Source organism: Myxine glutinosa, chromosome 12 (genome assembly GCF_964187855.1).
Source record: "Myxine glutinosa chromosome 12, kmMyxGlut1.1, whole genome shotgun sequence".
Classification (NCBI taxonomy): domain Eukaryota; kingdom Metazoa; phylum Chordata; class Myxini; order Myxiniformes; family Myxinidae; genus Myxine; species Myxine glutinosa.
This window is the reverse complement of record NC_136272.1, coordinates 23,479,505-23,506,777: the sequence shown is the minus strand read 5'-3', so window position 1 is coordinate 23,506,777 and position 27,273 is coordinate 23,479,505. Positions and strand designations below refer to the sequence as shown.

The 27,273-nt window shown below is 40.4% G+C and overlaps 2 protein-coding genes and 1 long non-coding RNA gene across 3 annotated transcripts in view; 2 read left to right on the top strand and 1 right to left on the bottom strand.

Moving 5' to 3' along the window:
* AK7 (adenylate kinase 7) overlaps positions 1 to 15,272 on the bottom strand; it is a 40,063-nt gene extending 24,791 nt beyond the window's left edge. Inside the window, exons 1-5 of the mRNA XM_078766362.1 lie at positions 15,257 to 15,272; positions 6,405 to 6,640; positions 5,677 to 5,791; positions 3,627 to 3,724; positions 2,538 to 2,648 (exon numbers count right to left, since the gene is read on the bottom strand). Coding sequence (XP_078622488.1) covers positions 2,538 to 2,648; positions 3,627 to 3,724; positions 5,677 to 5,791; positions 6,405 to 6,640; positions 15,257 to 15,272 — 576 coding nt within the window. The remainder of the gene's footprint in view (positions 1 to 2,537; positions 2,649 to 3,626; positions 3,725 to 5,676; positions 5,792 to 6,404; positions 6,641 to 15,256) is intronic.
* LOC144888504 (uncharacterized) overlaps positions 1 to 27,273 on the top strand; it is a 502,585-nt gene that overhangs the window by 472,560 nt on the left and 2,752 nt on the right. The gene's annotated exons all lie outside the window — the stretch shown is intronic.
* On the top strand, positions 15,069 to 26,050 carry POLR2I (RNA polymerase II subunit I). Its single transcript, XM_068133042.2, has 6 exons — positions 15,069 to 15,363; positions 15,688 to 15,742; positions 16,960 to 17,033; positions 17,152 to 17,226; positions 18,923 to 18,974; positions 25,773 to 26,050. Exons 1-6 carry the CDS (start codon positions 15,299 to 15,301, stop codon positions 25,833 to 25,835), a joined length of 384 nt encoding a protein of 127 aa, XP_067989143.2. The 5' UTR covers positions 15,069 to 15,298; the 3' UTR covers positions 25,836 to 26,050.

The window sequence follows — 27,273 nt, the reverse complement described above, 5'->3', positions numbered from 1 at the left end:
TAAATCAGCGGCACCAGTCTCAGCATCGTCCCGAAACGAATCCAACCGAGCGGGGGTAGTCGGCCTCGGCCAGTACACTCATGTCAGGCTGCCCGTTAACCTCTCCACAAGGCGCAGGATGCCGGAACGACACGGTTGTCTCTCTACTGTCGGCCAAACAGACATGTGCGTATTCTGGATTTGCTTCCAATATTTCCACCCGGTCCACGAGTGGTTCGTATTTGCTCTGCCGGACCGCTCGCTTCAGGAAAGCCGGTACAGGCTCAGCTAGCCACGAGGGTAGAGGCTGCCTGCTGGCACTGTGACGTTGGTACTTAAACAGTCGCTCGTGAGGAGTTGCGTTCGTCGCGGTGCATCGGAGAGACCTGATGGTGTGTAATGATTCCGGCAACACATGCTCCCACATGTTCGAAGTCATCCCATGGGATCGCAAAGCCATAGTAATTACTCTCCAAATAATGCCATTGTAACGTTCAATTAAACTGTTCCCCTGGGGATTGTACGCTGTCGTGCGGCTCGAAGCAATTCCCCGCTCGAGGAGAAATTGCTTGATCTCCCAGGATAGGAATGCCATTCCTTGGTTGCTATGTATGAAAGCTGGATAGCCGAACATGAGGAACAACTGGCAAAGGCATCGGATTACCGTAAGAGACGACATGTCTGAACACGGAAATGCAAACGGCAATCGTGAATACTCATCAACTACTGTTACAAGGTAGCGATGCGCGCTGCCGCTGGGCAAGGGCCCTTTGAAATCGATGTTCAGTCGCTCCCACGGCCGTCCAGCAAGGATCAACGTACCCATAGGAGGCTTGTAAAAACTCGGCTTAAGTTCTGCGCATACCGGACACGTCTTGCATAAATGGCGAATATCATCGACGGAGAAAGGCAAGTTTCTACTCCAAACGAAGTGGGCCATACAGACGAGGCCTGGGTGACAGAAACGTTGTAATATTATTTTGAAATAATATTACAGTATTTTACAGAAAATAATAATAATATTACAGAAAATAAGTATTTTGTAATAATATTTTTAAGGATATGCTGATGTTATTGATGACACTGTTGCGGAAATGGCTTCGAAGGATTAAGATTGCATAGCTTAGCAATAGTTATTTCCATAGTGCTTGGCTAGTCTGAGTGTGAGGTAATTTAAATGTAATACTGGAATATGCATTGATATGTGTTTAGAAAGCTGTCTTCCCTCCATAACATTTGTGTCTTCAACCACTTTCCCCATAAATTCCATTTCAATGTTCTTTCCTTTGTAATCCGTCTTATATGTCCTTTCATTAGGGAATTTGACCTCACAACGCCGTACACACGCAAGTTATGGCGCAAAAGGCGTGCCCCGGGACATTTTCCCATAACATTAGAGAGACTCAAGCACCTTGATTGGACGGCCGAACCGCTAATCGGTAGAGGGCGGAGCTACATCATGGGATGTGGCATCATGGGTGCCAATAAACGGCTGTGTGTACATTCTAGTTGGGGTTCCAGGGATTCATGCATGTCCAGTGCAGCGATGAGCTTGCTATTCGGGCTGTTATTCCTGGCTTCTGAGCTTGTGGTTCATGGGTTCATGGTTCCTGGCCTCCATTCCATGACAGTTCGTATTGCCGGTCCAGCTTAGGCTGTTTTAACTGTCGGTCATACGGAGTTGGAGAGCTGCAGAGATGCCATCCAATGCCCGCCTTTCCAGAAGCGTATCAGTCATGCGACTAACATCGAGGTCATGGAAGGTATTCCATTGTCCTGTCTTTTCTCCCTGGTCTTTCTCCTGTGGTACGCCTGAGGCCCGTTAAGACTTATCTCAATAAGGATCTTCCGTACGTACAATAATACTCCGTGACACGTATTCCTTGTAAATATTACTGTTATCATAGATGCTCTCATGTCCCTTTGTCTTCCCTCGCCTATTTTAATAAATACACACATGAATTCACTTGGTCTCTGTGGAGTGTTTTGGTTTGCCCTGATTGCAAACGGCATTTAATCATCCGAAAAAGGACAAATTGATTTGATTGTACCAAGTTTGATTAGGGTCCCGCATGAAACATTCCCCATTCCAGGTATGGCAAAACCGCTTGTGCCACCATTTCTGGTGTGATGGAAAAGCCAGCATGTCGCTCGACCGACTCAGACGTTATCGTCAGACAACTCCTGTCTAAATTATACTCTTAAACTGCAATGTCAACTTTATTTTATGCTCTCCGTATTGTAATTATTCCTCATTGCTTACTTTCCTGGAGCTATCCAATGAGATGTTCATTGTTCACTTCTTGTGTGCAATATGATTGGTAGTTCTTGTACTGTTCTACAAAACAACTTTTAGATATGTGCACGTAAATTAATGTTGTTTTCAGAAACGTTGGACGATTGATGAATCTTGTGGCTGATTGAACCTCAACTAACCAAAGCCCTCATCAGCTAAAAGCTAAAAAATATCAGTGTTTTATATATTTTAAGAGACTTCAGTGCTGGTATCTATGTGTGAATGATCTTTAAGTGTCATGGATCAATGTGTTTCCGCTCACCAGTTTTATTGATGCCATTATAAAGTTTTCCAGGTCCAAGTGCTTGCAGTATTTTGCATGAGGCCTCCGGTTGTGACGATGTCTCTCTCCAAGATGCATCTGTGGATGACTCTTCAAAAATAATGTAGAATGTTTTTGCATTACAGAGCATTTCTCTTACACATATGGTTATTCATTTTTATGTCACGATAAAAACACATTTTGCTATGTGTGAAAGAAGTTGCTATGAAGCATTTTGAAATGTTTGAAAACATTTTGCTATGAAGGTGTGAAAACATTTTGCTACCTCGGAGACATGCTGAATGGAAAAGGTGGATCAGACTCGGCAACGGTTGCTCGAGTGAGATGTGCATGGAAGAAGTTTCGGGAACTGAGTGGCGTGCTGATGAGGAGGGGAGTGTCGCTGAAGCTGAAGGGAAAGGTGTATGCTGCATGTGTGAGAAGTGTTATGATTTATGGGAGCGAGACATGGGTAATGAACGTAGAGCAGCAACGAAGGCTGGAAAGGGTGGAAATGTGAATGGTTCGGTGGCTGTGCGGAGTATCGTTGAGAGAGAGGAAGACAAATGATGAATTGCGAAAGATGATGGGAATATTGCCTGTGATTGATGCTGTGAAGAGGAACAGGTTGAGATGGTTTGGTCATGTGTTGAGGAAGGATGAAAGTGACTGGTTGAGAAGAGTGATGGAAATTAATGTAGAAGGAAGTAGAGGACGGGGAAGACCGAGAAAGACTTGGCTAAAGATGGTGGAAGAAGAAATGCGGGCAAGGGGGTTAACAAGGAGAGATGCAGAAAATAGGGCAAAATGGAGAAGATTGTCATGGGGACCGCAAGGCTAACCCCCGCTCTAGCAGGGAAAATGGCCTTAAAATGCATGTTGTTGTTGTTTGATAAAAAAAAAAAACAATGAACCAAATGCACAGAATAGTTGCCAGGAATCAGATGTGAGGGCCTTTAAACAGTCATTAAGTGCATTTCTTAGACAATATGTTATCATACTATTGTTATTAAATGCACAAAGTATGTATGTGTGTATATATTACACACACATACGTACACACACACACACACACACACACAAACGTACCACACTCTTGGCGGACTTGATGTTAATCCATGTCATGATGCTGGAGATCACAATAAACGTTTTGCGACTCGAAATTAGGTTCAGCTTCTCATAAAAGCCTGCGAATATTGAACAAAGTTTATTCATTGAATCTGATATGTAAAAAATAAATAAGGTAAAAGTCTGAAGATAACATAAATTCAGTATAGAAGTATCAACACATATCTGACACGTTAATAAACGAGATATGGAAGTGAGAAAAAAATCCTGAGGAATGGAAATGTGGTCTAATCATCAAACTACCAAAGGAAGGGGACATAACGGAATGTGCATGGGAAGTGGAGAGGACTGATCCTACTGGGCATGGACATGAAAGTGCTTTGCAAGATAATGTTGAACAGAATGCCAAAGGTTGTTACCAATAACATAATAAAATAACTAGAAGAGCACTCGGTAGAGAGCAAACCTCCGCCAGGCTGAACAGTTTACGTTTTCTATCCCACTGATAGGCCAGATATGGATTCGGACCTCAACCAGAATCGAATCGGCTTGTTCTTGTCGCTGCCTACCCAACCCATCCACCATGTTTTGTCATAAGTAGTCCACACCTTTTTAAAATATCATGCCATATATCGTTTTTGGCCCTATCACTCAATTGTGAAGAATTACTTTTAAAAATTTTAAACTTGTATCCAGATTCGGATCTTCACCAAAATCTAATTGACACACACCCACCCTGTCCACCAAGTTTCGTTGAAATTCATCCATAAGTTTTTGAGATACCGTGCGATATATCGATCACTCAATGGTGAAGAATCACTTTTAAAATGATCTGATCCGGATCTGAATCGTCACCAAGATTGAATCAGTTCTTCCTTGTCATACACCCAACCTGCAAACCAAGTTTCGTATGAATCCGTCCACAACTTTTTTAAATATCGTGCTATATATCGTTTTATTGCCCTATCTCTCAATGGTGAAGATTCACTTAAAAAATTTATCGGATCCAGATCATCAAAATCGAATCATTTCGTCCTTGTCACATACCCAACCTCTCCACCAAATTTCGTCTGAATCCATCCACAAAATTTTGAAATATCCTGTTCACAGACGGGGGTGAAAATATTACCTCCATCCACCTTCGGTGGCAGAGGTAACAAGCTGGGTTCAGGAGAAACAGGGGGTGCATGGATGTGCACGTGATGGGGGATCAGATCAGAAAGAGGGGGATCAGATCTTCACACGAACAACCATAATACAACAATGCAATGAATGGAATGCAAGCCTTTACATAGCTATCATTGGCTGACTTTGAACAGGTGTTTTGACAGTGTGAATACAGAGAAATATGGAAGGTAACGAGACTCTATGGAGGACCAGATACATTTGTACGGATGACAAAGAGTACATACAATGGATACAAATGCAGTGTAATTTGCAACAATAAGTTGTCATCCGAATTTGAAGTTACTATAGGGATCAAAAAGGTTGCATGTTATCTCCATTATTCTTTTTAGTGGTCTCGGACTGGGTGTTGCGGAAAACACCTGAGCAGAGAAGGAATGAGATACCTTGGATGAACCAATTGGAACAGCTAAAGGAACTCTGCCTTGCATGTGACATCTGCCTGATGTCACAGTCTTTACAAAGCATGATGGAGAAACGAAATAGGCTACAGGAGTGCGCGGTGCAAGTGAGTCTGAAAATTAACATAGCCAAAGCAGAAAGCATGAACATACATGCCACACACACGGTCCTCTGGCATAGAATCGGAACGTGAGCCGAAGACCGACGAAAGTGGCGAAAGTTCAAAAGAAGCTCCATATGTCAGGCGACATGATTGGATAACAAGCAAATAATCAACTAAACAGTCTAACATTTGGGGCCCAACTAACTGTAGTAAGCAACAGATACTAAGCTACGTCACATGATTCTTACATGCAATGAATTGTACAACAAGCCTTAACAAAAATACAAACGGAAAACTTTGTGTGTTTCAACTCGCATAGCTGTGAAGATGTTTATGAACATCAGATGATATCGGCATCATGTATTTCTGGGCAGTTTTCACCTTTCAGCACCATTCCAGCCTCAGACACCATTGCATAGTTCTCATTGTCACTGACGTTGTATATGATGACATCACAATCCATCAGGTAATTCACCAGAACTTGTTTATTCTGGGACTGAGAAAAAGCTTTGCTAAGTTAGTCACATCTTAGAATAGAAAAACAAACATTCAATGAAGGTACATCATTCAATTTGAAGCTACTTTTTTTTTAATGATGAAAAAGCGTCAAAATACAGATGTGATTGCCAAATAAATTATCAAAAACATCAAAAAAAGAAGAAAAAAATCTTGATGTATTTATGTCAATGTACATAATCCTGATTAATTTAGTTTCAAGTGCGACGTCCCATGGATCCCGATTTACACGTTTTTCCCACTTGCCGTTAATAATTTTCATTTTTAATATTTTTTTTTATTATTCCCAGCGTTTCCGTGTCACCCTGGTGGCTAAATACACCATCCAGGGGTGCTGTGGAGGATTTTAGGTGCGGAGACGTGAGGGAAATTTATTCCTTCCAATGCAAGTGCACAAATAAATGAAATGGCAGGTAGTACTACTATTAATGCCTGCAGACCTTTTCCATTGATAACATGAAATGGAATTTAGGTTTCATGGAAATGAAAAATGCAATTTTTGGAAATGGAAAATCACTGGCTCTTTACAGGTTTGTAATTAGCCTTATGAGGTTCCATGTGGTGAGTTAGTGGTGGCACAGGGAATTACATACCATGATTATATCCTCAGCGAACTCTGGCACATCCGAATCATAATTGATTAGGCTTCCCACAATTTGGTACATTTTTGCCTTTTGGGTGTTAAATGACGTATATTTCTCATCTTCTTCCTCTTCTTCTTCTTCGTCGTCAACCACATTTGATACGTTATTTTCCTCTTCGTCATCTTCAGCTTCATTGCCATTGGCACAGTAAGTCCACTCAGACAACTTCTGTGAATAAACAAACACTGCAACGGTAAATCAAAAGCGTAAACCTGTTTTGCTATCACATAATTTTGATAATGATAATTTTACTTCACTAAAATTTTTGATTATTTATTATTATTCTGATTCTGATGTACCATACTCTGTTGGAGAGGATCAGTGCTGCCAAAACAATTCCTTGGCATAGGCTATATTAATTATATGGTTTGCCATTGCCTTGCCAGCAGTAGTTAGGGCAGGAATTTGTTCAGGGTGCTGGCGATAACTCGCCTACTCTTCGCAAAGGACACTATGGGGTCTTTAACATCTAACTAGCGCCTCCAGATGGAACTCCCAACGTCCAGCCCAGGGACACAAACATTGATGAACCACCTGCCTGTAATCGTCGTTTGTATACATCACAAGGCTGTGGGGTCGCATCATGGGCTGAGGGCGCGGCTATGCCGCGGATCCAATGCCCTCTGCTGGTTAGGGCAGGTTACTTAATTATTATGATTAGTTACTTAATTATTATCGATTCATTAAGTACTTATATATTTTCTTTCTCTTCTGGGCATTATCTCAGGCACCTTTTGAGTTAGGAAACTGATATTTGGACATGACAATGACCAAGTGATTTGGCTGTAAAGGCTATTTTCGATTTATTGATCAATCAATTAATCGATTAATTTAAAATTATTCGATTAATGACCTGAATAATTAAAAAAAAATTAAAGTTACAGATTCAGATGAAATGGTGGTGGTTTATGTATTCTATTAGGCAATTGATTAATTTTTTAATTTTTATGATTATTATTTATTTCTTTTCATTATTAGTCATTTATTTATTTTCTTTCTCATCTGGGCAATATCTCAGGCACCTTTTGAGCTAGGAAGCTGATATTTGGACATGACAATGACCAAGTGATTTTGCTGTAAAGGCTATTTTTGATTTATTGATTAATCAATTAATTGATAAATTATTTAATTATTCGATTAATGACCTCATTAAAAATATATATTTCAGTTACAGATTCGGATGAAACGGTGGTGGTTTAGGTATTCTATTAGCCAATTTTATAATTATTTTATGATTTTTTTTTTTCATTATTGATCATTTCTTTATTTGCTTTCTCATCTGGGCAATATCTCAGGCACCTTTTGAGCTTGGAAGCTGATTTTTGGACACGAAAGTGACCAAATGATGTGGCTATAAAGGATATTTTTGATTTATTGATTAATCAATTAATCAAATATTTATTTAAAAAATTCAATTAATGACTTATTTAATTAATTTTCAAAAAGTTAGAGCTTCGGGTGAAGCACTGGTGGTTTAGGTATGCTATTAGCCAATTGATTAAGAAAATATTTTAAGATCATTATATATTGATTTTAATTATGCAATTAATAAACAAATTATTGTACACCTCTCCCTCCCAATACAGTTTCTATGCACTGCATGGCGGTATTGCCGGGTGCCAAAGGCACCCCGGCAATGCCGCGCGAGAGGATGTTATTTACTTATTTGGCGTGGGGCGGTGTACTTTGAATGTATCTGTACTTGTTTTCTTTCTTTCTTGTTTGTTTGTTTGTTTGTTTGTTTGGCCGGGCGATAACTCAGCCATTCTTTGAGCTAGGAAAGCGACATTTTCGCAAAAATAATGAGCACGTGCTTTGGCAAAAACTGTATTTCTAATTTTTTAAAATTAATTAATTACTTCATTATTATCGATTTATTAAGTACTTATCTATTTTCTTTCTCATCTGGCCAATATCTCAGGCACCTTTAGAGTTAGGAAGCTGATATTTGGACATGACAATGACCAAATGAGTAAAGGGTATTTTTTATTTATTGACAAATCAATTAATCAATGAATATTTTTTTAAGTTACAGATTCGGATGAAACTGTGGTGGTTTAGGTATTTTATTAGCCAAATGATTGATAATTTAATTATTTCACCATTACTATTTATTTATTTTCATTATTATTCACTTATTTATTTTCTTTCTCATCTGGGCAATATCTCAGGTATCTTTTGAGTTAGGCAGCTGATGTTTGGACATGACAGTGACCAAGTGATTTGGCTGTAAAGGATATTTTTGATTTATTGATTAATCAATCAATCGATTAATTATTCATTCATTGATCAAATAATCAACTAACTATTTTTTTCAAGTCGACTAATTAATTATATTTAACTAATTTTCAAAAAGTTACAGCTTCGGATGAAACACTGGTGATTGAAGTATGCTATTAGCTAATTCATTAAGAAATTTATTATTTTACGATTATTATTTATTTATTTTCATAACGCAATTAATCAATTATTGCACACCTCTACCTCCCAATACCGTCTCCATGTGCTGCACGGCGGCATTGCCGGGTGCCAAAGCCTCCCCGGCAAAGTCGCGTGCTGGAGGATATGTTATTTATATATTTGGCATGGGGGCGGTGCACTTTGAACGTACAGGTATCTGTACTTGTTTTGGACATTTTCAAAACACGGGACAAAGTGACCAGTTGAAATGTAAAGTTAAAATGGGGGACAGTTCATCAGCACAAGACCGCCGCAGGCCAGGGCTGATACGATCAGGACCAGTCGCTTTTCTGACCTTCGAGTTCATCAGAACATGTCGAGTGTGGATGTTGGTGGTGGTATGCGTCGGTGGGAATAGAGGAGAAGGCGGTGTGATCAAGTAAAGAAAGAAAGGTAAAGCAGGCCGAGGGTGGGGGTTTAGAGTTGTAGAGAAGGAAGAGAGGGTATAGCTAAATGTGGAGACGTCGGAGAGAAAAGGAAAATGAGGTTGTGAAAGCTGGTGACATGTCCTAAAAGCTGTCAATAAATTGAAGACCTGCGACATATTTAACGATACATGGATATTTCTGGTTGTATTATCCTTCCAAAATAAAATTGTCAGCCCGACATCTTACTTACTTGCTTGTTATACCTGGTGGATTAGCAGTTGTGCCTCTACGGGGCTGCGCTCCATTCATTGATGGATCCCACGGATGGTGCAGTCATTTCGTGATCCGAGCGGCTATTCCACGGTTCCGTGACGTCATTTGTCATTGGTTGTACCTGTGCTACGAGTCAGCTTCATCGAGTGCCCTTTCAATTCTCAATGTGAGAACAATGCTTGTAAGCATGGAGATTTGTACGTTTCAGTGAAATTGGCATTTGCTCTCCTTTCTTCAACAGATTCCCTCGCTATAGTCTCGGGACACGAGAGCAAACACCCCTTCAACACCTCCTCAATGAAATATTTGTCCTTTTAAAACCACTTACTCCAGGTGGGACTAGAATACTCTACACCTGGACGACGTTGAACTATGTCTATAGATTTGTACAAAGTTTCAACTTTTTTCTTGGTAAATCCAAGAGAGCATCTTTTTATCATTCCTATATTTTGATTTGGTTTATTTTAACAATATCTACCACATGAGCACCAGGAGTCAAATCGTTCAATATCAGAATTCCCAAGTCCTGCTGTTTGACTTCCTAAAGATACATCTCCACTCATGGAGTAGGTGAAATGGACAAGACAACACATTTCTCAGCATTGAATCTAAGGCTGGCAGGATGGTCTAGACCAGCGGTTCGCAACCTGGGGGTCGTTTGAGGGTTTTCCGGGGGTCATGAAGGGGTCATAAATAACGTATCAATTTGTTGAGCCCATTTTTAGGAACCTAACAAAGGTACATACCACACACAGTATTTTGTTCGCGTATGCATGTACGTCACGACCCCCAGGTTAAGAACCGCTGGTCTAGACATAAAGTGCACACTCACCTTTAAGCTGTTAAGCCTGGGTTCGAATCCCGACCCAGCTATAAAATGTCATCCTGGTGCTTCGCATTCATCAGTGAGTGCTGTCCCTTGGATGGACCACTGGACATCCCATCTGCCAGTTTGTGGACGCTAAAGACCCCACGGTATCCTTCCTGAAGAGTAGGCGAGCTATCGCCGGCACCATTAACAAATGACAAATTCTAGCTCCAAACAAGACGTGGGTTAATTGTTTTTGCATCAGCATCAAGAGAAGAAGAAGAAGAAGAAGCCGAGAAGAAAAGAAGGAGAGGAGGAGGAAGAAGAAGAAGCATTGAATCTGAGTTTCCATGTCCATGTCCATGTCCATGTTTCCATGTCCAATCCATGTCCTGGACCAAGCACAGAATTTAAATCTTCCTCGAACAGTAACTCATCACAGTCCTTCTAATTGTTAATCTCTCAATAAATCTTCGTGTCGTCGGCAAAAGCCAATTAACGGTAAATTTCACGCCACCGTACCAGGAATATGATAAACAATTATTAATTGTAAACATCGTACATTGGAAGAAAAAAAAAACCTCGTACTTCACCCAGAGTTCGACTGAGAGGAGAATCGAGGGAATTGATGAACACCCTCTTGCATTTAATTTTCTTATCCTTCTCTTCACTTTGCGACATCTTTTCACTTGAGGCCTTCTTCGCAGTCTTCGGTTGTTATGGCGCGAAATATATTTTCACTGTCACGTGCAGTTACTGCGATCTTACTTGTGTCCAATCAGTCTAAAAGCATCGATGATACCTGAAATTATCATTACATTTCAAATATGAAATAAGGCATCGATATAAATTATTATTGACTACCATGACTTCAAGTGATGACTCATTAAAAGTTTTAATGTTGTCGAACATCTAAGTATTAATTTTATAAACCTCCACCTAAATTATTTTCGTTCAGCTTTATAAATTTTGAATTTACTTTTTTACGTACCTATATTGGTTTGTGTAATGAAATTTACGCTGAATTTAGTCATGTACAAAGAAAACGATTATGGAGCGGTGTATAAAAGGTCAAAACACTGCTAAGTGAACCTGGTTTTTCCTTTTTTAATCTCATATCTATAATACATTAAATATAAATTAAGCATTTTAATTTGTCAATTATATAAATATTACGCCTGTGTGAAGATTTTTCATTCGTCGTGTAATTCGTGGGATTATGGGTAAAGTGGGCGGAGCAACATTTTCGTATAAAATGCAACCGGCGGGTTGTTGGTTGCTCGTTGGTGGTTGGCGCATTCTTGGTTCACATGTTGCCTGTTTGAAGCTTGCAAGGCTTAAACCCTAATATCTCTGGTTCTTTAGTTACTTACATGGCTCTGCATGTTGTTCGCTGTTTTATTGTTGGTTTTCAGCGACTCTTGGGTCTTCGATTGTGCGTTTTGTGGTTAAAAAGCCAGCTCTGTGTTTCAGGAATGTGTCCATGTTTGGCTTTTCTCTGCTTGGATTCCGTTCACTCGATCTCACTCCTTCGTGGGGCCGCATCGATCCCTCGGTCGTTGCTGAGGATGTCGATGTGAAGGGTTCGATTGAGCATGTACGGACAATCTCGGGAGGCCATCACAAGCGATGGAAATGCACGATTGTTTGCGGCCTCCTTGAAATGTGGGATGGACTACATCGCGTATTTCCGACATTCCTTTGTGTTAAACGTGTAATGGTGAATACTGAATAGCAATGTACGAGGAGCGTGGGTTCATTACCTTCGCCTCTAAAGGTGGATCGGATTGTTGTTGTTTTACCCCTTTCTGTTTGTGTGAACAAGATATATCAAAAAGTTGTGCACGGATTCGGACGAGATTTTGCGGAGATGTAGCGTATGTGAAAAGGACGAAATGATTAGATTTTGGTGAAGATCAGGATCCGGCTACTAGAATTTTTAAGTGTTTCTTCACCATTCAGTGATGGGGCTAAAAGCGATTATATAGCATGATATATCAAAAAAAGTTGTGGACAGTCACAAGAAAGTGGAAATTATTGTGGTCGTTCTAAAATGGTGACTATTGTGCGGTGTATAACCCTTTATTTAAAGACGCATACACACTTGTATTCATTGGCTAATTGGGTGCCTATTTTACCATGTGTTCAATGCAGCGTTATTTTCTCCGTCCTATTGAATGATGCACTTTTCAAGGTTTTTATCAATGTGTGATCAATTTTACTGCGTAGCCCATAGGGCAAAGCCGTCTGGAACAGTTTGTCCGTCCGTATGTATGTCCCCTCAAACGTACACCAATAAGAGCTGAGGATCTGGTCACATGACATGGTGATGTGATTACGTCTGATGTCATTACGGTGCACAATGGCTGGCTCGAGTCCCTGTATAAAGAGTTGTCAACTGAAATTTGGACGCCATTTTGTGTCTAAGTGTGTCGGATTAGATATACATGTACATTCGCGATATGGGGTGATATATTCTAAACCTGCTAAAAAAAAAATTTACTACACATTTAGTCTTCTTATTACATACAGGTGATATTTGTTTTGTCAAAAACTCAGCTATTGCTGTGAAAAAGAGCAGTGTGGTGATATTAAAAGTGGTATGGCAATGCATATTACAAGCCAACACTGCATATAAGAGCTAACATTATAAGTAAGACAAACCAATGCTGTCGTTCTCTGAATTTTAATAACTTTTAGAAAGGAGTGTGGGAGTGTGGCATATCCAATATTTTTTAAAGGGTGCCGAGAGCAATTCCGTGTAGGATTTCCAGCCGACATATAGTCTAACACACTTAAAACAAATTCTGTACGTGGTATTGCCATATTTCTGACTTTTTATTATTTTTAAATTTTTTTATTTATAATTTTTATTTTATTATTTTTATATATTTTTATATTTATATATTTATATATATTTTTTATATATATTTATATTTTTTATATATTTTATAAAATTATATAATATTTTATATTTTTTATATAATAAATTATTATTTTAATATATATAATATATATATATAATATATAATATATATTATATATATATATTATATATATATATATATATAATATATATTATATATATATATTATATATATATATATAATATATATATATATATATATATATAATAATATATATAATAATATATATACTGTATTATATATAATTGTATATTATATATAATATATTATTATATAATTATATATTATATATAATTATTATATATATAATTATATTATATATAATTATATTATAATTATATTATAATATTATTATATATTATAATATATAATATATATATTATAATATTATTATATATTATAAAATATAATATATATATTATATTGTAATTATATATTATATATATATATATATATATTAATATTATATTTATATTATATATATATTATTAATAATATATATATATATTATTATATATATATTATATATATAATAATATATATATATATATATATTATATATTATATAATATATATACAGTATATATATATATATATTTTATAATATATTATTTATATAATATATATTTATATATTTTTATATATATATATTTCTGACTTTATTATTTTTATTATTATTCTGACATATTTCTTTTCCATATTTCTGACTTTATCACTTGGAAATCTATACATCTTATATTTCCCAGATTGGTTTGAACAACCAAAAGCAGAACAACCAGTCATTTTGTTTGGCAATAAACAACATTCCCGTACCAAGCTGACGTTCACGCACGGTGAAGTTAGACACAAAATGGCGCCACGAAATCACGTGACCAGAAATCTCGGGTCAGCGCATGGCGCAACTCTCTTTATACAGGGACTCTAGCTGGCTCCACATTCCGCCATTTTAATTCCAATTCGTTCAGGCTAATCGCAATCGCCATGCTCTACCTTCACGTTTTTCATTCAGTGTGACAAACAAACCAATTAAATGATTATCAAATATCGGCAGCATCGGCGTTACGGCTCTTCGAACGACACAGTACTTCTCGGCCCGGCAGAAGGATCATGTTATTACCCAACTATTGTGGGGTATATAGATCACAGTAGATCTTCGCTCAGTTCTGAAAGTAAAACTTACCTCACATATGTCGGGATTCCTCCAAATTTCTTTGTTTAATGTTATAAAGGGCATTAGCGTCTATTTAAGAGCTAATATGTTTATGATTTATAATATTTTACAAGCCCGGCTTCGCCGCTGTTAGACTTCCGGTCTTGTTTTTATACTACGAATGATGGCATGATGCACATGTGTATCTATGGACGAATGAGAATGTCCGTTATTGCGTTACAGGATCACGTGGGGGGAAAGTTTAAACATGGCGGATCATCGTTCTAGCATTACCCTCAAATTTGGACCACCCTCGGATGGGAGCAGTTCAAAATCGATCCCCTCGGGCGTGTTCCGTTACCAATCAGCTTGTACAGGGCTTGCCAAGTGTGTTTGACTATATGTACGAAATTCATCATTTCAAGGAGGATGCCTTTGTACATAAACCGGTGCCTTTCAAGTTTGAAATATTTGTCACTGATGTAAAACATACTAAATGGAGGACTTGATTTATCGAAAAACTCGATTTTCAATGCAGATTAAATGCTTGTACTCGGTCGTTATCGTGAAGCCAATGTGCTGGAAATTAGACCATTTAAGCGTTCCTGCTATATTGAGCGATGTATAAGCAGGGTGTCTGTTGCTACATAAACCAAAATTATGCATTACCTCAAAGTTTTTCGTTTTCGCCAATGATTTTGCTCTTCCATAACACTTTTTAATTTTCGCTGAAACACCAACGATGTTCTTTGAGGGGGAAAAAAAACTTCTATTTTGCATCTGTGGTAGATAATAGGGGCCTTCTTCCTGCTTACGGCCTGTAGGCCTCATGAGTGCTCGGCCAGAAACGAGCAAGTATGGATTTTAGCGAAGTCAGCACAGTGGGTCCTGGATTCGTCGGCATCAAGTTTTGTCAAGAGTGGTAAGAAAAATAAATAGTACCATAAATAGCGTATTCCCCGAATCTTTCATGTTCTGTGGTTTATTTGTTTCCGTTTATCGTTCATTTTACCCAAACGACCCATTTAAAATGTTCATTTGTTGCCTTGTTTGTTAATGTTAGTCCTTCCGTGTATTAAAGCGATTTCCATGGATTTCGATGTCCGATATAAATAAACATTGATTTGTGTCGAAGGTAACAAAGCTGGTTTCTGAGTAATTTAACGTCCCGGCAGGGCGGTTGATGATAACAGGTTAACGAACGGCTCTTCTTCCTTTTCTTTTTTTCTATCTTTTTTCTTTTTAGTAACAACATGTTGTACCCCAAAGAAGATAAAGAGAACAGAATTCTTCTATATGCGGTTGGTTGATTCTTATGAGCTGCGGGATGCAGCATACACACGAGCAACTCATAATCATATACACGTGCAGCATATACACGAAGTACCAACTTCTAATCTGGTGTGTGGGGGTATCTCCGCATAAGGAAGAACGAAAATTCTTTCGAAAATTCGAAAAAGAACGAAGAACGATTGAAAATTGGGTCGCCACGTCAAAATCCAAGATGGCCGCCTTGCGTCCTCCACTTTGTCAACTCGCATCATTTCACCGACGGGGGACCTCGGCGTAACGCTCGTTTCCAACAAAATTGGAGAACTAGTTGCATTTCCAGCACGAAGGATCACAAATTGGAACTTTAGATAGAAGACACCTGTGGTAGTTTAACCGGAACGGTGTGGACACAAGTTGTACCCTGGGATTAAAATGAGGGAGCCATATGGCAGAGAAAGCAAGCTGCACTGATGAGCTAAACGATCCATGAAGAGGTGTTCGTGTCGATCGTGAAGTGGCGTTATTGCCAAGCCAAGTGGACTAGTCCCAAATTCCTGCTTTTAAAATGTTTGTGATACAAAAGAGGATGGGGTTTTTTTGTGTCATTGTGTAGGGAGAGGGAGAGTTGAGCCACCTCGTGCAGAATGCATGTCGAGCTGGCAGATTGGGGCGAGGTGTTAGAGACCTTGTCCAGGAGGCGGGGTTCAAACCCCAGAGGGTTTTGTTCTTATCTCGGGGATTATTGTAACTCGTGAGCTCCTGGGTAGGGAGACTTAACGTTGTGCAGCCCTTGCGCTCTGTTTGGCTGGAGGTTGAAATGTGGATTTTTTCTTTTTTCTTTTTTGTATACCAAGTCGAGGCTCGTATAAGAGCTAACACATAGAACACATAATAAAGGGAGTGGGAGAGAGAGGGAAGCACAACAGTAGGGGACAGACATCGGGAGATCTGTGGAAGAGAGGGCTGGGGTGGAGTACATCGGGATAAACAAGATGGACATTACAGGGGATTTCAGGAAAGAAAACACAATTTGAAGGAGGTGGATTTGAGGTGGATTCAAGAGGGTAGAAGAGGTCAAGGTTTTGGATGGGAGAAGATAGATGGTGGTGAACAGCTGTTTTGATTTGTTCACGCTTGACTTGTCCTTGTAATTAATATAAAATTGGAAAGCGTCCGACGTTTCAGTTTTGATGTTTAGATGTGTACAATTGGTTTTGAATATATTTTCGGTGGCTTTGGTCCGCAGTGCAGAAACTGTGATTACCAACAAGAAACCGACAACAGCTGCATTTATGTGAACAAGATTACGCACGAAGTTGAGTGAGTAAGATTTTAATCCGACAGCAAATGTAATACCTTTTGAATGTTTACCTTTTTTGGCATGTTTGTTTTTGGGGGGTTTTTTTCAACATTGTACGATTGTGATCCTTTTTCGCAGTGAGTTGACGCAAATCATTGCCGATGTGGCTCAAGATCCGACTCTGCCTCGAACCACCGATCATCCCTGCCCAAAGTATGTACTGGCTTTTTCATTTCCTGTCATAACTGATCGCAAGTTGAACGAGTTTAGGGTTGTCAAATTCTGTCTGTTAGGCGGTACAGTGTTAGGTTAATTATTCGCACTGAAGCCTAACTTCAGTTTTCAGTTGCTGTACTTTTACTAAGTAATAATGTATCACTAACTCCATGCATGGAAGAAGTTTCGGGAACTGAGTGGCGTGCTGACGAGGAGGTGAGTCGTTGAAGCTGAAGGGAAAGGTGTATGCTGCATGTGTGAGAAGTGTTATGATTTATAGGAGCGCGACATGGGTAATGAACGTAGAGCAGCAACGAAGGCTGGAAAGGGTGGAAATGCGAATGGTTCGGTGGATGTGCGGAGTATCGTTGAGAGAGAGGAAGACAAATGATGAATTGCGAAAGATGATGGGAATAGAGCCTGTGATGGATGCTGTGAAGAGGAACAAGTTGAGATGGTTTGGTCATGTGTTGAGGAAGGATGATTTGGTCCTCTCCTCTTCCCTCCTCTCTCTCCTCTTCCCTCCCTCCTCCTCTTCCCGCCTCTTCTCCCCTCTTCCCTCCTCTCTCTCCTCTTCCCTCCTCTCTCCTCTTCCCTCCTCTCTCCTCTTCCCTCCTCTCTCCTCTTCCCTCCTCTCTCCTCTTCCCTCCTCTCTCCTCTTCCCTCCTCTCTCCTCTTCCCTCCTCTCTCCTCTTCCCTCCTCTCTCCTCTTCCCTCCTCTCTCCTCTTCCCTCCTCTCTCCTCTTCCCTCCTCTCTCCTCTTCCCTCCTCTCTCCTCTTCCCTCCTCTTCCCTCCTCTCCCCTCCTCTTCCCTCCTCTCTCCTCTTCTCTTCTCTCTCCTCTTCTCTCTCCTCTTCTCTCTCCTTTCTCCTCTTCTCTTCTCTCTCCTCTTCTCTCTCCTCTTCTCTCTCCTTTCTCCTCTTCCCTCCTCTCTCCTCTTCCCTCCTCTCTTTTCTCCCCTGTCACTCTTCCCTCCTCACTCCTCTTCCCTCCTCTCTCCTCTTCCCTCCTCTCTCCTCTCCCCCCCCTTCACTCTTCCCTCCTCTCTCCCTGTACCTGCATTGCGTCATTGATTCTTCAAAATGGCATTTTTCGCCATTTAAACGTCAATATGTGTCCGATTTTCTCACCTTTTGCTGCAACCGAGACATAAACCATTTTAGCGATTATGAAAAATGAAATCAGAGTTTAGATAAAGCCGTGAGAGGCAGAAAGCGGAATCTTTACAAAAGAGGCTCATGAGTTATGAGGCCTCAGAGCTATGCGCAGCAAACAAAAGGGTGTACATTTCATTTTGAAGCCCGTCCCTGAACGGGGGAAGTCTCACCCTGAATGGACGGACGGATGGATGGACAGACTGGAGGAGAGTATTATGGTGTGGATATATATATTCCAAGTGTTGAACCAGCTTGCGATTCTATCAAAGGCTACAGGAATGTAAGAGGCTGCTTGCTTGCTACTTGACTATCATAAGGATGAGAGATGCTAAGGCAGAGGGTGGACTCATCAGCAAAGATATAAAAAGGATATTCCAGGGAATAGGAAAGATTGTTGTCGTGTAAATATTATTGTTCCTGCAAAAAGCTTTTTGCTTTGTAAACTATTCAAACCTATGAATCCATTTCTGGGAACCTGGGAAGTTGGTTGTTGGCCAAAAAAGTTCACAAAAGCTCGTTATTTTTCTCTTTTCTAGGTGTGGTCACAAAGAAGCCGTTTTCTTCCAGTCCCACAGTGCAAGATCAGAGGTGAATCATGAGGAAGCATATTTAGTGATTTTTCCACCCAAGCAAATGTCATTTTGTGCATTCTCTGAATAACAGTAAAAAATGTATTATTTTGATATTTAGTTCCTCTTTTGTTTTTCTCAACAGAAGCACTCGTGTGTGACTGAAGCATTGTGTGTGTATATATAAACAGTATGGAATGTAAATAATTTTTATTCGATTACTGCTCAAAGTATAGCGAGATGGCAACGATTAGAGATGGCTGATGGTTCCCGCTGTAGCCAATTTGTAACCAACCGATGACATTATAATGTCACTTTGACACTTTGACATTTTGACACTTTGACACTTTGACATTATAATGTAAACAAATGTACTTTTTTCCCATTGAAACGGCATCAAAAAGTGAAAATGAACTTCTTCTTCTTTTTTTCTTTTTTCTTTTCTTTGTTCGAGGTGATATTCGAATGATAAATGTCACTGCAATAGATCTGGCACAGGTTACAAATCTGTGATTTAAAAAAGGGAACACTTTCGTTCAAACAAGTATGATTTGGTTGTCTAGAGGTATGATTTTTTGCTTTAGGTGTGCGCGGGGTCCCGGGTTCAAGTCCCAGGCAAGCCCAATGAAAAAGTTTGAACTTGTTCTTCAACAACTAGTTACTTGTTTTTGTCGGGTCAGTCTGTTGGGACTGCCACTCGTAACATGTAACCCCAGTGCTGCCTGCCACATGGTCGGGTTGCAGGTGATGAAGCCGACGCCCCTCACTGGCTTTGCTTGTGGGGAAGGTGACTGTGACACCTGCCAGGACCAAAAACGACACCTGGCAAAGGGCGGATGAGCTCCTGTAGGGAGCAAAACGGCCATCCAGTAATGTTGTCTTAAAAAAAAAAAACACCCGTCCGGTTTGGTCCGGTTCAAGTCGTACCAAAGACTTTAAAAATGGTACGTGCTGCTTCCTTACTTGAAAGGGATAGAGGACGGACAATCCCCATCGGTTGGCATCCATAGGGAGGAGGAAATTCCTCTTGAGGAAATGCCCCGCTGAGTACGATGAGATAAACTGTGCCATTGTTGACGTCACTGGTACCCAGAGTATTCCGGAAAGTGACGGTATTGACGGCACTTCCCTCAAGCTCAGTTGCTGTGTCTGTGTGTTAATGTATACATGGCACTCGATAGAGAGCATACCTCCGCCTGGTGAACAGTTTACATTTTGTATCCCACTGATAGGCCGGATCTGGATTTGGACCTGAACCAAAATCTAATTGGCTTGTTCTTGTCACCAAACCAACTCCACCGAGTTTAGTCATAACTCATCCATAACCTTTTGTGCCTCTGCCAACAAAGTCGCCGGATTATGTTTTCGGGCTGTCTGTCCGTACGTCCGTACAGGCTAAACCTCGTTTTTCTCATAAACCATATGTCCGATTGAGATGAAACTTTCAGGGTAGGAGTGACACCCATGCAGAATGTTTGTTTTTTTTGTTTTTTTTATAATTGTGACGTCATTGGTCACGTGGTATGGCAGCCATATTGGATTATAAGCAACTATTAAAAAACGTATTTCTCGGAAACCGCTGAATGGAAAAATTTTAAACTTGGCACATTGTCAAGTACCCCCAATGGGGAACAAAAGCATGATAATGATAACATCGGTGAAGTGTTATACCAGCCAAAAATGTTTTAATCAAATTCCTTATCCTAAAAATCTGAAATTGCATGCACATGATACATGACCCATTTGTATTGAAATATTCATTTTGTGATATCATAGGTTACACGGGTTGGCAGCCATCTTGGATTGAAGGAAAATATTAAATAATGATATCTCTGAAACTGCTCACCCTATTGATGTGAAATTTTACATATATCATCTAACAGCACTGTTGCATATAGTTTGAAAATGATGTCATAGATCACGTGGTTTGGCAGTCATCTTGGATATAAAAACGAACCTTATCCGATCAACACGAAACTTCACAAACGTAATCCCCTGCCCATACATATGCAGAGTTATGGCATCTACCTGTTGTGGAACAATGCGGAGGCTTATTGGCGACAGTCGCATTGTTCTAGATTAAATATCGTGTTATATATCGCTTTTCACCCGATCTCTCAATGGTGAAGAATCACTTAAAAATTAAATAATTATTGTAGCCGAATCCATATTCAGATCTAAACCAAAATCGAAACGATTAGTCCTTTTCACACTCGCAACCTCTCCACAAAGTTTCGTCCAAATCCGTACACAACTTTTTGAGACGTCCTGCTATATATCATTTTTGGCCATATCACTCAATGGTGAAGAATCACTTACAAAATTATACGAGCTGGATTTGGATCTGGATCTTCACCAAAATTGAATCGATTCTTCCTTGTCACACACACACAACCTGTCCAGCAAGTTTCGTCCAAATCCATCGAAGTTTTTGAGATATCCTGCTATATGTTGGTTTTAGCCCAATCTCCCAATGATGAAGAATCACTTAAAAAATTAAATAATTCTCATATCCGAATCCATATTCGGATCTTCACCAAAATCGAATCTGTTTGTCCTTGTCAGACACCCAATCGATCCACCAAGTTTCGTCCAAATCCGTACACAACTTTTTGATTCATCCTCCTATGTATCATTTTTGGCCCCATCTCTCGATGGTGAAGAATCTCTTTAAAAAATTCTAGTAGCCGGATCCGAATCCAGATCTTCACCAAAATCTAATAATTTCGTCCTTGTCACATACGCTGCCTCTGCCAAATTCGTCCGAATCCATCCGCAACTTTTTGAGATATTTTGTTCACAAACGGACAAATAAACAAACAGACAGGGGTTAAAACATAACCTCCATCCACCTTTGGTGGTGGAGGTAATAAACAAACAAATAAACCAAGAAGACATCATGCAGAGCACGATACTTGCAAAATCCACCCTCCCCTCCCCCCCCCCCCCCCCACCCCCAAAAAAGGTTGCCATGGATACATCAAATTGTCCATTCCATTAAGATTCAAATTGACAATCTTGATCAAAGCTTCGGTCAATCAGATTAAAATTGATGATTTTTCAGATGAAAATTGATATTAGAAGTTCGACCTTGAGTTGACCTTTTTACTTTTTGACCTCAAAAATCGTTGGTTTCCCAATTTATTGAGTCAATATGCAAATGCTGTTCAATTTTCAAGTCGATCGGATGAAAAATGTTAATTTTAGAAAGTTAACCTCAAGATGACATGTGTCCTTTGACCTCAAATCAATAGACTTCTTCTTTTTGACCAACTCTACCCTATAGTGAAGTTTCGTGAAGATGGTTTTACAATTGTGACCTGTAGGTGATAGACCGATAGACAGAAAGAATAACGCACAAGACCAAACAATATACTTGCAAAATCGAAGATTAAAAATAGTAGGGGACCAACTGATTCCGTGACCATTTTCTCAGGACCATGGTTTGAAGGCATATTTTGAATGATTAGGCAATAGTAAAAAAATTTAGCCGGGGGGCCCCTCGCAAAAGTGCGGGCTAACTCCACCAGAGGGTGAAATCCAAGATGGATACCAAGACTAAACACTTGATGCCTCTGCCTGGGAACCATAACTACAGTTGATAACTGATTTGGCAAAATAATCCTTCGCCTTCTAAATTATGCACAAAAAGTTGTCATAGTGAAGTGAGCTTCTTGGCTAAACACCAGCAGTAAGGAAACTACATCCTCCCCCAGTCCTCTCTCCATTGATTCATCAGAGCAATCAATTTACCAAACTATTTCATTACACAGAGCAAAAGAGGGGTGAAGGGTTAATGTCCGAAACTTCAGCTTCTTGCTTCCCACAGCGGTTAGCACACCTCGATCAACGTCTTATTGATTTCATCTATTGTTCTTCCTCAGCTGACTGTTACGGATTCGTCACTTCCATTGTTGTGGGTTTCATCCACTGTAAACATTTTTGATTCCATGTACTATTATTGTTGTTGTTTAAGGGAGACAGAGATTTCTATTTTCAAAAGGTAAAAAAGTTAATGTTTTAAATGAAACCGGAACCGGACGAAGAGGAAGAGAAGAAGGCGGAGCGAGTGAAGTCGGACAAGAAGCCTAGTTGCTTCAAGGTCTTGAACAAACGTTGGCTAACGAGTCACGAGTGAACTTTGGGTTTCCCAGGAAAGGGATTCTTGCGACAGAGTTGTTATCGCTGTGACAGATCAACCTGCATGTCAGGTTTTGGCGGTTGATTCCGAGGAGAATCATCCTCGGGCCATTACGCCTCGAACGGGCCGTCGGCCATTTTGACTCGCGCGCTTTGCGCGTCGCGCAAGTTTTTTTTTCGCTTCGCTTCAACCATTTTCACCGCATCCAGACGTGTGTGTGTGTGTGTGTGTGTGTGTGTGTGTGTGTGTGTGTGTGTGTGTGTGTGTGTGTGTGTGTGTGTGTGTGTGTGTGTGTGTGTGTGTGTGTGTGTGTGTGTGTGTGTGTGTGTGTGTCTGTCTGTCTGTCTGTCACGTGGATTTTGAAGGTAAATCTGCGGTTCGCCGGTTTGGAGCCGGGAAACGTCCATACCCGAGGGTGGGATTTCTCAGTCGCCTGGAGGGCGCCTTTGGATTTCCCCGTCGCCTTGAGGGCACCTTTGCGCAGCTTTGGCCGCGTGACTGTGACTGTCATCCGACCGGGATTCTGGTCTCGATTGGACATCGTTCTGACGATCGCTGGAGCGGATCGACTTGGGCTTGATGCCGGAATAGAGACATTGGGGAATGTTCTTCTTTTCGCTCACTTGGAGCACAGTGAGTTATATTGTACGAACCTGATGGTACCATCATAGGAAATATATATTGGTTGTACAATTGATTACTATTGTGGTTGTACTGTTATTCTTGTGTGATCTTAATACAATATTTGTTTGTTGGTTAGAATTGGTGTGGATTCACCATTGATCTTTGACATACAGACTAACACATTTTTCTGCCGTGACTCCTCTTGGGGCTCGGAGGTACACCGTGACCGGGGGTTGGGGAGGAGCACGTAACACTGACACAGATTGACATTAACCCTCACCAGCAATACTAGTTCTTCATCATATTCCATCAAATGAACATTTTTGGAGTTCCAGGTTGTCATCTACACATACCAATGCTGTTTTTTTTCTTTTCTTCCTGATTAGTCAATGTTAAACAAATAAATAGTTGAACATTTAAGCAGCGGTTGTACAACTCCCAGCTGGCTGTCACCCACCCAGTCAGCCCAATAAAGCCCGACGGCGCTTTCCAGAGAATTTTCAACAAAGTTAAAAAATAGTTCTGTGATTAGCTCCTCATCGCTTTGACTATGCCGCACTGGGCATCCATCCATCCGGCCTGCTTGGATAAGTAACAGTGCCGTGCAGGCGAGTTGATCGAATACCTTTTGGACAGACCATGCCATATCCAGGGTTTTGTGTTGTGCTCCACTTCCTCGTTCGATCCTCTATTCCGGTGATTTGTCACTGTAATTAAAACAAGTCGTCTAATGAACCTTTGTCAGCCTGATTTTTCACATGATGGCATTACAAATGTAATTGTGGTTTAATTCAATACACTGTAGTTTAGGGTAGAATAGTGCTGGCTCGTATGTCACGTTTATTTGAGAGTCCGTGCTTTACTTTGTCTGACAGGTGCTTCCCTGGGCAGGTGTGGTCAATAGAGCTTAGTTGTTTATTTATTGTTGCGATCAGATTGTACGAGGAATGGTCTGTAATGCTTGATGAGATGATTCGGAACCCTGGTGGCATGTATCTTGTGGGTCTCATTGAAATGGGCCTGTGTGTGTGTGTGTGGTGTGTGTGTGGTGTGTGTGTGTGTGTGTGGGGTGTGTGTGTGTGGGGTGTGTGTGTGTGTGTTAATTTATTACCTCCACCACCGAAGGTTGATGGAGGTTATGTTTTCACCCGTCTGTCTGTTTGTGAACAAGATATCTCAAAAAGTTGTGGACGGATTCGGACGAAATTATTCGATTTTGGTGAAGATCCGGATTCGGATCCATTAAATAGATTTTGGTGAAGATCCAGATCCAGATCCGGCGAGTATAATTTTTTAAGTGATTCTTCACCATTGAGAGATAGGGCCAAAAACGATACATAGCAGGATATCTCAAAGTTATGGATGGATTTGGACCAAACCTGGTGGAGAGGTTGGGTGTGTGACAAGGACGAATCGATACTGATTTTGGTGAAGATCTGAATATGGATTCGGATATGAGAATTATTTAATTTCTAAGTGATTCTTCACCATTGAGTGATAGGGCTAAAACCGATACAAAGCACGATATCTTAAAAAGTTGTGGACTGATTTGGACGAAACTTAGTTTAAGAGGTTGGGTGTGACGAGGGCGAATCGGTTTTGGTGAAGATTTGAATATGGATTTGGATACGAGAGTTATTTAATTTTTATGTGATTCTTCATCATTGAGAGATCGTGTCAAAAGCGATATGTAACATGAAATTTAAAAAAGTTATGGACGAGTTATGTTTAAACTTCGTGGATGAGTTGGTGAAGTGACAAGAACAAGCCGATTACATTTTGGTTCAGGTCCGAATCCAGATCCGGGCTATCAGTGGGATACAAAATGTAAACTGTTGAGCCTGGTGGAGGTATGTGCTCTACCGAGTGCCCTTCTAGTTGCTATTTTGACGCAATGGACTTGTTTTTTTTGTTGCTGTTGACTTGTAGAGGTTTTGAGTTGTAAATCCAATTCGTTGTGATTCTGTAGCTTGACAATTTAAATGTGTTCTTGTTGCTGCTGACTTTTTATGATCATTCATTCATGTATTTGTTTTATTTTTCTCGTTTCAGGATGCCATGAGGCTGTATTACGTGTGTACGGCACCTCATTGTGGCCACAGGTGGACAGAGTGAAAAATGGCTGTCACATTACATGCCTCCTTCCGATGTGCCCCTTTCCTCTCCCCCACCGACTCTGTCACCAAGTGGTGCAATTGAAAAAGCTATTACGATGTGAACGGCCATTTTATTTAAATTGAGGCTCCGGATTATTGTTTGCCGGACTTTGAGTTTGCTTTAAAATAGGTTTCATTTATTGTAATTTGAAAATTAAAGGTTCCTGTGATTGACACCTTTTTTTTGTTTTTGTTTTTTCCAACGACCCTTCCCCTCGCTTTTGATGGAGGCACAAAAACAAAATGTCATAAATTGTTTATTGTCAAGTTTTCTTAAATTACTTGGGCTTTGACCTTTGTGATGAGAAAATTGTTTTGTTGATCGTTCTAACTTTCCCGGTGTGTACCCTGGTTTAGAATAAGTACACCGTATCCCTGCATGTCGTAAGAGGCGACTAAGAGGGTTGGCGTCAGGAAGGGCATCCGGCCATAAAAACATTGCCTCAAAAGGAGAACCATGACAATTACAACTACTTATGAGCAGGGTACAGCCCGAAGTGGAGATCGGTTTCTGAGGTTTGGGACATGGAATGTAGGGACAATGACGGGGAGATCAGGAGAAGTGGTGGAAGTATTGATCAGAAGAAGAGTGGACATATGTTGTGTGCAAGAGACGAGATGGAAGGGAAGTGGTGTGAGAATGGTGAAGCGTAGGCAGGGACAGAAATACAAGTTTGTGTGGCAAGGGTGCCCGGAGGGCGTGAATGGTGTTGGTGTCCTGTTTTCTGAGGAGTTTGGAGACAGTGTGGTGAGTGTGACGAGAGTGAGTGATAGGTTGATGATTGTGAAAATGATGATTGGAAAGCTCTTGGTGAACGTCATCTCGGGATATGCTCCGCAGGTTGGTTGAAGCGATGAAGAGAAGGACAAGTTCTGGTGTGCGATAGAGAAGCTGATGGAAAACGTGAAAGATGAGGAAGTTGTTGTGGTAGGAGGAGACCTAAATGGACATGTGTGAAGGAGTATGGACGGTTTTGAGGGAGTTCATGGGGGTTACGGATATGGTGTGAGAAATGGAGAAGGTGAAAGGATTTTGGAGTTTGCTGATGGAGCTGATTTGTTGATTTGTAATACTCAGTTCCAGAAAGAGGATAATAAGCTTGTTACATACACGTCAGGTGGGTCGACGACAACCGTTGACTACCTGGTGGGTAGGCGAGATAGGGGTCACCTCCGGGACACAAAGGTGATCCCAGGGGAGGAGGCTGTTTCACAGCACCACTTGGTTGTCTGCGACATAAGGCTGAAAGGTGCGAGGAGAGCTCGGCGGGTGAAGTACCAACCGAGAAAGAAGGTGTGGAGGTTGAACGAGGTGACAGTAAGGGAGGCATTAAAAGAGAGGCTGAGTAGGGTAGAGGATGATGTGGTTGAGCTTGAAAGTGGTTGGAGTCGATGAA